This window comes from Desmodus rotundus, chromosome 9 (assembly GCF_022682495.2).
Source record: "Desmodus rotundus isolate HL8 chromosome 9, HLdesRot8A.1, whole genome shotgun sequence".
In the NCBI taxonomy this organism is placed as follows: domain Eukaryota; kingdom Metazoa; phylum Chordata; class Mammalia; order Chiroptera; family Phyllostomidae; genus Desmodus; species Desmodus rotundus.
In genome coordinates, this window is record NC_071395.1 from 39,180,880 (window position 1) to 39,191,259 (window position 10,380).

The 10,380-nt window shown below is 54.1% G+C and overlaps 1 protein-coding gene across 3 annotated transcripts; it reads right to left on the reverse strand.

The window, feature by feature from the left end:
- Positions 1–503: 503 nt before the first annotated feature.
- Positions 504–10,149, reverse strand: SIRT6 (sirtuin 6). Of its 3 annotated transcripts, none has more exons than XM_024569237.3 (8): positions 10,013–10,149; positions 7,599–7,726; positions 6,154–6,336; positions 4,095–4,154; positions 2,266–2,361; positions 2,101–2,181; positions 1,481–1,604; positions 504–1,395 (listed from the first exon to the last, which is right to left on the reverse strand). In XM_024569237.3, exons 1-8 carry the CDS (start codon positions 10,076–10,078, stop codon positions 1,054–1,056), a joined length of 1,080 nt encoding a protein of 359 aa, XP_024425005.2. In that variant the 5' UTR covers positions 10,079–10,149; the 3' UTR covers positions 504–1,053. The 3 variants fall into 3 exon arrangements, with proteins under 3 accessions (XP_024425005.2, XP_053767851.1, XP_071075281.1); XM_053911876.2 differs by lacking the exon at positions 10,013–10,149 and adding an exon at positions 9,749–9,944; XM_071219180.1 differs by lacking the exons at positions 7,599–7,726; positions 10,013–10,149 and adding an exon at positions 6,578–6,693.
- Positions 10,150–10,380: the final 231 nt, after the last annotated feature.

Genomic DNA, 10,380 nt, shown 5'->3' on the forward strand with positions numbered 1-10,380 from the left:
TGCAAGGCACCGGGCACACCTTCAGCACCATGGAGAGCGGCAGCTGGTGGAGCGCGAGGTCCTGCTGTGTCTAGCATCCACAGAGGAGCTGGGCAGCTGCCTTCTAGGAGGGATGGGCTGCCCACCCTGTTCACTTTACCCATTAAGAGACTGAGGTACCGAAGTGAAGAGACCTGACCAAGGTTTCAGGTAGGGAGGGGGTGGAGCCCAGCTGTGCCTGAGCTTTTAACAGGTGCCCAAGAGCTGCAATTAGGACCCAAGGACATGGCTTCTTTCCTCCAGCGGCTCACAGCCTAGTAGTAAGGGCAACTATTTAAAAACCATGCAAATAGGCACATGATTACAAACTGAGGGCTTACAGCAGCTGGCATTGCCCTCCTTCGCCCCCAAGCCTGGATTGCATGGAAGCCCAGACTGAGGTCCAAGAGGACGAGGGAACCACAAACTCCTTCCCCCGGGACTAGGACCTGTCTCTGGTGCAAGGTTGTTAGTTCAACACAGACTCTGATGCAAAAAGTTCTGCTTTTATTGCACTGAAGACTTTTCTGGAAGGCTGGGGGAAGCCAGGCGGGCCCACCTTCCTCCCTCCCACCCACAGGCAGCGCAGCCTCTGTCTGTCCCACCGTGACGGTAGCTCCTAAGTGGCAGGTCTGCCTCCCTTCCCTCCTGGGGGGACCATGAAGGCAGTCTGGGGGAGGCAGGGGAGGCAGGGGTTGCAGGGTATGAGGGCCCAGGGTGCAGAGTTAATTCCTGTTTGGGTCCCGTACTGCGGGTGTGGCCACACCTCCACAGAACATCCTGGGCCTGGCAGGGTGGAGCAGGTGCCTGCGGTGTGGGCTAGAAGGTTCTGGTCTGGGGCAGGGCTGCTCCTCCCCACCGCCCTGCCAGAGGCCCCTAGCACCAAAGAGCGCCCCAGTTGGGGGCAAGTCTGCCAAGGGGCCTGCAGCACAGCTCTCTGGGCCCTGAGGTCTCCTCTCTCAGGGCAGAGGCAAGTTACAAAGTGAAACAGGTAAGAAAAAAGCAAATCCAGCCCCGCCCTCCCAGCCCCCCAGGTCAGCTGGGAAGCACCTCAGTCTTCACCCTTTTAGGAGTCCTGCGGGGGCTGGGACTGTCCAGTGGCTCCCTTTTGGGGCTGACGGGCCCGGAACCATTGTGCTGAGCCGGTGATTCAGCTGTGGGCTCCTGCTTGGGGCTGGGTGGCGCTGGGCCATTTAACTGGGTGGGGGACTCCTCCTTGGGCTCCAGCTTGGGGGCGGGCGGGCGGGGCAGGGGCGTCAGCGCCTTCTCCAGCACTCGGGGACCATCCCAGACAGGAATCTCCAGGCCCAGGTGCTTCATGAGCCGGGTCATGACCTCGTCTACATAGCCGTGGATGCGCAGGTCGGCCTGGCGGTCCTGCGGAGGCAGGGATGCGTCATCAGGCAGAGGCAGAGGGCTCATCTGGGGCAGGGGAAATGTCAGGGGTGGGCTCAGCACGTACGTGCTTGGTGGGCTGAAGGTTGACGATGACCAGCCGGCCTCCACGGCGCTTGGTGGCGAGGGGCAGGTTCCCGCTGGGCCGGATTTGGAGGGAGGTGCCCAGCGTGATGGACAGGTCCGCGTTCCTGGGACCGGGAGGGAGGCGGGGTTAGGCTGAGTCTCTCCGCAATTCCTGCCCCACAGTGAGGGGGAGGGGATCTCAAACCCTGTTGCTACTAGCCCAGGTGCACCGTAGGGAGCCAGGCTTCCCTTGTACTGGAACCACCCCCTACCCTGTTGGCAGAGGACTGCTGGGCTGCGCAGGCCCTTCCACACTTGGACTCCTGGGTTAGAATCCTGGCTGGGTAGCACTGCACAAAGGAGGCATCTTGCTAATGCCTCAGTTTCCTTGTGAGTACAGTGTCTGTGATGCCCCTGGCCCAGGGTCAGGTGTGTGAGAGGACTAGTACCTAGTAGGTGCCATTATTACAGCGAAATCAAGGCCCAGAGTGGGTTTGGGCTGCCTCCACCAGGAAGTCTCTCCTGACTCTACCTCTGAGCTGGAGTCCGCTGCCCTGTGCTGATTGTGCTTTTGCCCCTCTCCTTTGAGTGCCCCACCCTGAGTTCATCTGGGGGTCAAACCTGCTGGCCTCATCAGCAAGAGTGAGGTCTCTTTCAGGCAGGGCATCCTCCCAGTCCAGGATGGTGTCTCTCAGCTCCCCCCTGCAATGGTGAGGGTTGGGGGACAGTCAGTATGGAGACCTGCCACCTCCCTGAGGCTCCAAGGCATGGACAGGGGTCACTCACCTGCAGGCCCGCAGGCCCCTTGCCTTGGCCACGGTGCAGAGCCGGCCAGTGGATTTGAGGCCCATGCTGCCCACGACAGTGTCCCGGACGTACTGCCTACGTTGGAGGAAGGAGGAATGGTGGGGCCAGGTGAAGGCCACCACCTTCCCACCCTCCAGCCCCACCCAGTGGCTCCTGCTTTTGGGGGCTCTCACTCTCCCAGAGAAGTGGGGACCACATGACCAGAATCTCAGCTCAGGCAAACACCCAACAAGCCCAGAATGGGGGGAGAGGCCTTCCATGAAACATCTGCTTCACAAGGTCAACAGCACGGAAAAGAGAGAAAGGTCAGGAACTGTTCTAGACAAAGGAAACTAAGGAGACGTGACAATGACATGCAGAGTGTGACCCTGGCTCGGATCTTGGACCGGGAGAAAAACAGCAACAGGGGGGAGCGCTGGGAATAGGGACTGGAGACTGAATCGGCATGTTACATCGATGTTACTAACTGCACTGTGGCTGTGGAAGAGAGTGCTGAAGCTTGAGGGAGACAAATGTCTTAAGGGGCAACTGTCTTGGGGGCAAAGGACAAGTCAGTCTTCCCCTTGCTCCTGAACAACACAGCAAATACTGGAAACACGGGGAGAGAAGGGAAAACAAATTGTGGCAAAAGGTGACAATGGGGAATCTGTCGGGGCGAGCACACTGTGGCCCCCTGGATCAAATCCGGCCTTCTGGGTGTATTTTTGTAAATAAAGTTTGATTGGAACGTGGTCATAGCCATTCCTTTATGCGTTGTCTACTGTGGCTTTTGCGCTACAGCGGCAGAGCCAGTAGTCATGACAGAAACAGTCTGGCCCACAAAGCTGAAAACATTTACCACCTGGCTCTTCACAGGAAAGCTTAACTGCTGGTCTAGGGTAAGCGTGCGTTCATCATATGGTTCTTGTGAGTTTCCCATTGGCTTGAAAATTTTTCACATAAATTAGGAGAAAAACATTTTTTAAAAAACAAGCGGGGGGGCCCCTTATGCTCTGGTCTCTATGGTTCCACCTGTAGGAGGTGCTGGCAGGGCCATGCGCCCTGCCCCTGACGTCCCCACGGTCAATCACACCTGCAAGGCTGTCTCCCCACCAGGGGAGACACACCTGAAGCCCACCTGTTCCGGGAAGGGTTCTGGCTCAGCCTTTCCAGACCTGGGGTCGCAGCTGTCACAGCCTGTTATAGGTTGGACTGTGTACCCTGAAAAGACTTGCTGGAGTCCTAATCCCTGTACTTCAGAAGGTGACTGTGTTTGGAGAGAGGGCTGTTGCACACGTAAAGAGCTAAGATGAGGTCATGCTGGAGTAGGGTGGCCCTGATCCAATGCAACTGGACTCCTTTTCAGAAAGGAGACAGGAGACATGGAGACACAGAGCAGACAGGCATGTGACGGCAGAGGTTGGAGAGACGCATCTACAGCCAAGGGACACCAAGGCAGGTCAGAAACCACTGGCAGCTGGAAGAGGTTGGAAGGATCTGCCCTCCAGACTTCGGAGGAAGCATGTCCCAGCCAATACACTGATTTTGGACTTCTAGCTTCCCGAACTGTGGACATAAATTTCTGTTGTTTTAAGCCACTTGGTTTGTGGCTGTTTGTTGTGGCAGCCACAGGAAACGAATACACCTCCCCAGGAGGAAGACGTGCCGCCCTCGCTCTTGAGGATCACACCCCAGTCCTGCCCCCCACCCTGAGCCTCTCAGTCTCAGATTCATCTCTTTTGCAGACCCCAACCTGGGAAGTGACAGCAAACAGGCTGGGGGCCTGAGATACCACAGACTGCCTGCTCACACCCTCTCGTGACACTCACATCTTACACTTGACACATTCTTCTACAAACATGTTCCCGTGAAGCTCTGCCAGCTTGTCCCTGTGGGAGAAGAGGTTGGGTGGTAGCGTGAGCTCCCCAAATCCCAAGGCTTCAGGTATGGAGACAAGCCCTCCTCTTCCAGGAAGCCTTCCCAAACCCCTCATCCACAGGACCCACTGGTTCCTCCAGCTGTGCAACCCTGGGCAGATGGCACAACCTCTCTGAGCCTAAGGAATCACTAACCCCCACAGCTGACTCCACCATCACACATGAGCAGCCCATTCCATTCACAAAAGCTACCTATAAGCATGGCAGAACCTCTTGCTGTGGCTAGAGGTCTGAAGGACCCAGTTTGCAAAGGAAGAAATTGAGGAGCTGGGTGGCCGCGGAGCATAGGCTCCGGATGCACAGGAATTATGAGGTCAACTCCTGGCACTGCTGCCTCCCTGCTACGTGATCTTGGGCAGGTCACTTAACCTGTGTTTCAGTCCCATCTGTGAAACGGGATGACGGTGTTCAACTTGGGATGTTTGGGGGAACAATGATCTTCCCCGTGGCTCCCTCTGTTACCTCCTTCATGTCCCTGCTCAAATGTCACAGCCACTTGACTAAAGATCCCTGTTAAAAGCTGCAACTCCCCACATTCCCACTCCCTGCACAACCCTCTTTTCCTCCGTGGCAATGATCACCGTCTGACATACTATTTAATTTGCTTACTTGTCTTGTTTTCTGCCTGTTTCCTTCCCACTAGAGTGTAAGCGAGGAAGGCCGGCAGGACTTTCGCTCTGTCCTACATCTGAAACTGTGTATGGCGTGCAGCAGGCGCTCAATGCAGTTGTCGAGTGCAGCCCAGTCAGTGCGGAGGGACTGGCGTCTCCCCCAGTACGCACGCGGATTGGTGTCACTACGAAGTGAGCAGTGGGTGCTGGGGGTGGCCTGGGTGCAAGCAAGGGAGTGGCTGCAAAACCCATCAGTCAGGAAACTGGAGGCACTGAAATCCCCAAACACACTCCTGGCTCCTCCCCCAAGGGACTCCCCTCCATCTCTGGAAAGGAACACGCCAGTGGGTGGCTTTGTCCCACTCCCACTCCACCTACACACCCCAACTCGACTTGACCGGGTGTGTACGGAACAGACTTCCCTGGATTTGTGTTCCTATAAAAAGCCCGGTACCACAGCAATGCGTTTGCTATGCAGTGAGAAAATGCGTGCTTCCATTTCTAGAGCCATCTATACAGGCCCTGAGGGCTAGGTCTGCAGTTGTCTGTCTAGTGAATTGTCTGTCTACTCTGATTGGAGAAAAAATAAGGTGCCCAGTAGTTACAGCCTAGAATAGGGCCTGAGGGTCACCAAGCCAGGGAGGCTGGGGTCTTGCTTTCTGAGGTATTTACATGTCTGGGTGGATGAAGGCTTTGACGACATCTCTAGGTCAGAAAAGCTGCCCGACTCCTGGAGAAATTTTATTTCTGTGCCAGAGGGCTGGAGTGTGGACTCAGGCCCATTTGAGAAGAGCAGGGGACAGCCACCTCATTCTCCTCTACAAGCAGAGACAAGTCTTTTCCCTCAGCCCTTGCCCATGGAGGGTCTGGCTACTTGTGTGAGCAACCGACTGGGGTGGGCCCTCATCATCCTCAGAGGCAGGAAGGCAGGAAATGGGGGCGGAGGGTGACACTCGTGGTGTTAAGGGGTCAGTCTCTCTGCCGCGTCCCATGCGCACACTCGGTACGAACATTTTAAAGAGGAAAATTAAAACGCAACTGCAGGTACTGAACCCTGACCACCTTCCTCCCCGCTCCCAATTTCTTCTGCTCCTCACCTCAGGGGAGATTTTGCAGCTGCCCTGGGACCTGGAAAAGAGGACCCCAGTTCTTGAGATGTGCCCAGGAGGCCCCGACAATGACAGCTCTGGTTTGCAAAATCCCATTAAGTGTCAGGAGCTTTTCCCCTGTGGCCTTGCTGTATCACCACATCGACCTCCATTGTACAAATATGGAAACCAAGGCTCAGAGAGAGAGGGGCAGCCTGCCCAGGGCTAAGCGGGGCTGGCAGCTGGTGTTACCTAGGAAAGCCAGAGCGCACGTGCAGCCCGTCCACGTTCTGGCTGACGAGGAACTGGAGGAGGCCCACACGCTCCAGCTGCACTAGTGCCATGTGGGTCTGCGTGGGCCGTGCACTCTCGAAGGTGGTGTCGAACTTGGGGGCCAGGCCCCGCTCCTCCATCGTCCAGACGCCATGGGGGCCCCTAAAGGTGGCATGTGGGGAGAGACGCAGAGAGACAGAGAGAATTTAGGGATCAGGGAAAAAGGGAGACATAAAAAGAAACAGAGTTGGAGACAGAGAGACAGAGAAAGACAGGGAGAGTGAGATAGACAAAGGGGGAGGGGGGAAGAGAGATTGAGGGAGGGAGGGAGGGAGGGAAGGAAGGAGAGAGAAGAGTGCACACCAAGACGAAAAATTAATTATTCCATTCAACCAACACTTACTGCTGCCTGGCCCTATGCTGGGTGATGCTGGGGCCCTAGAGGAACCAGGTCTTGCCCTTGAGGAGTCCTTGATCTTGTCAGGGGAGACACCGGTAAACACAGACCCTTCAGCCCTGTGGAGGCAGTGAGGGCTCTGTGTGGGAAGTATGGAAAGGCTTCCTGGAGGAGGCTGAGCCATCTCTTGAACTGAGAGAGGAAGGGCAGTTCCTCTCAGGCAGAAGGGGCAAGCAAAGACCCGGGGTACTGGCAACAGCCTGTGAGTTTGGAGAAATGCAAATGGTCTGAGGGTTGCAGTGGGAGTAGGAGGGGCTGAGGTTGAAGAGATGCCCCAGGGCTGGGTCTGGAAGGGCTGGGAGATTCAGGCCTTAGAATTCTAACATTCCTCTAAGGTACCTGCTCTTCCGCTGCTGGAACCAAGAGGCCCTGGAAAGACAGTGTAAGTGCAATAGGCCTGCCCTTTGTGACAGGGTTGTAAACTCAGCTCCTACAGGAGACACCCGGGGGCCACTAGTTTAAGAACTCTGCTTTTCAGCTACAGGATTGTTATCATGCAGGCTGCCCGAAGCGGAGGGCGGTCTAGACATTATTTGGTTTAACACACTCATTCATGGGTGAGGAAACTGGGACCAGGTCTGATGGAAAAGTATTTGCAAGTGAGCGTGGAGCTAACTGTCCCTGATACTGATTCTCCCCATCTTCTAGGGTAATAGTGCCCCCATATTTAGCTATGCTCAGTAAGCCTAGATGAAAGACTACATTTCCCAGGATTCACTGTAGCTAGGCATGGCCAGGTGACCAAGTTTTGGCCAATGGGGTGAGTGAAATATTGGATGTGACTTAAAGAGACAGGTATGAGGAGGGATCTTTCCCATCCCAAACACTGAAGGGGTGAAAAGATCACTCAGAACGCAGTGAGGGGGAAGGCAGCCAGATGGGTTCTAATGCCTGGGCCTCTGTAGCTCACAGGGAAGTCCTGGGCAGCAGGCGGGTCCTGCCTCGACTTCCCTCCACACCCACAGACCTGAAGTCAGGGATGCCTGAGGCCGTGCTGATGCCAGCGCCCGTGTGGAAAACCACATTGGAGGACTGCCAAAGCAGCTTTGCCAGCTCCCACACCTTCCGCTCCAACTCCTCAGGGGGGTCGAAGATCTGTTGTGTGAGAGCACAAGGGGAGCGGTCAAAATGTGTCCCACAGAAACAAGGCCACTTGCCACAGACTGAACTGCCAAGGTGGGGAGTGGAGTGAATCTGAAAAGGCAGTTTGTCATCATGCCCCTCCTCTGCCCACAGCCCTCCAGGGCTCCCGCTTTCCTCGGTGTAAAAGCCCAAGTCCTCCCCTGCCCAACCCCCCCCCCCCCCACTCCCCGGCCGGCCTACCACCTAAAATGTTCTTTTCCTAGACCCCCTCTCTCAGTTCCTTTAGGTCTTGGCTCACAAGACACTTCGTTCGTACACCTAGGTTCATAGCAGCATTATTTACATCAATGTGTGGTTGCCTCTCCTGTGCCCCCAACTGGGGACCTGGCTCACAACCCAGGCATGTACCCTGACTGGCAATTGAACCAACGACCCCTTGCTTTATAGGCTGGTACTCAATTCACTGAGTCACACCAGCCAGGACTATTTACAATAGCTAAAACATGGAAGCAACCCAAGTATCCACCGATGAATGAATGGATAAACTCAATGTTGTCCATCCAGACAACAGAATATTATTCAGCCTTAATAAGGAAAGAAATTCTGACACCTGCTACAATGTGGATGAACTTTGAGGACACTGTTGAGTGAAATAAGCCAGACACAAAAGGGCAGAGACTCTGTGACTCCACTTTATGAGGTCCCCAGAAGAGTCAGATCCATAGAGACAGGAAGTAGATGGTGGGGGCCAGGGGCTGGGGGAGGGGAAGTTAAGAGTTTAATGAGGGCAGAGTTTCGGTTTGGGAAGATGAGAAAGTTCTGGAGGTATATGGTAGGGATGGTTGTGCAACATAAATATACATAACACCACTGAATATACACTTAAAAATTATGTGCACAGCCCTGGGTTGCAGGCCAGGTCCCTGATGGGGGGTGCGCCAGAGGCAATCACACACTGATGTTTCTCTCTCTCTTCTCCCTCCCTTCCCCTCTCTCTATAAATAAATAAATTAATTAATTAATTTAAAAAAATACGTGTACATTAAGATGATACAGTATATGAAAGGTGTACTTTACTACAATAGAAAACACTGAGAAAAGCCATCAATGGGGTGCCTCCCTGATGTCAGTGCCAGCTTTACTTTTCTCCCTAGTGCTTTCTCCTTAGCTCCCATCTCACTTCTTGTCTTTATTTGCGGCTTCTCTCTTTCCCCACTGGAATAAGGGGGTTTTGTCTGTCTTGTTAACCTGCTGTGGCCCCAGGACCTAGAAAGTGCCCGGTGCACAGCAGGTGCTGAGTAAATATCCGAGGACTAAAGCAAATACGAGCAGGAGAGGAGCAGGACTTCTGGAGGGATTCACACCATCTGACTCCATAAACGGTGTGACTCAGAATGAACAGACTAGCTTTTATGGAATGAGGGCAATCTTCCCAAACTTACAGAAGGGAAGACAAGACTCCAGAATGGAAGTGACTAGCCCAACGTCTCAGTGTAAGGAGAACGCTCTCCTCCCTGACACATAATTACCGTATTTTCCATGTATAATGTACCCTTCTTGCCCAAATTTTTCAGGGAAAAATAAGGATGCGCATTATACATGGGGAGTACCTGAAATACCTTGTATCTGTTTTGTGTTTTGTAATTATTTGTTACATAAAATTTCTTGTACCATAATATATTCAAAATGCTAAAATTTCTTTATAATACAAAAAAACCCAAGCATCTAAATATAAATAAATAAATAATTGAATTAAAAATTGAAACTAAATACCTTTTTCCCCCTGAAAGTTTGGACCAAATCGTGGGTGCGCGTTATACACGGCAAAATACGGTACATCATCCTTGGGGCTGTTCCTCCCCAACTCCAAACCTTTTTCCATCACCAACAGCATAAAGTGTCAACTTCCCAGGCTAGCATCTGGGGCCCGTCGTGGCCTAACTTGAGAAACCTTTCTGTCTTAATCTGTTCCCCAACAGCGTTTATTCCCACCTCCCTGACTTTGCCCCTGCAGTGCCTTCCGCCTAAAACTACCTCCTTTGCTCCGGCAACAGAACTTCAGGACTCCGCCGACGCGGGTCCTTCCTTTTGTGCCAGCCCCCACCAACTTGGGGCTGGATTTGCTCGCTGCCCAGCGCGCGCTAGGGGCGTCACTTCCCACCCCCTCCTCACTGGGAAGTCCCTCCCATTGTCTAGCCTGGATGCCTCCTAAAAGTCCCACAATGCCCCGCTGCTGTCCGGCCCCGACCGGCCTGCTTCCCTGAGAGGCGCAGCCTTCGGGACGCCGGCCGCACTCACCTCTGGGAGGCCGCACTTGCCCTTGTCTGCGTACGGCGACAGCCCCGCCGCGTAATTCACCGACATTCTCTCCACTCCAACGGGAACAATAAAGTTTCCCTTGTTGAGGCCATTTCCGCCGGAAATGGGGAGGGACAAGTTAGAAGGAGGAGCTGCCGGGCCGCTCCATCCAAGGCGCATGCGCCTCTCACTGACGCCACCGGCGCCATTTTAACTGCTGGTAAAAGAAGCCGGCTTATTTCTAAACGCTAGTGTGGGGCTGGAGGGGGGCTGTGACTGGGCGGGAAGATGGGGCGGCTACCCACGTGAGAGTTCTCCAGTCACCTCTAAAACAGACATTTCCCCTTTTTATAAATTAGTAAACTTAT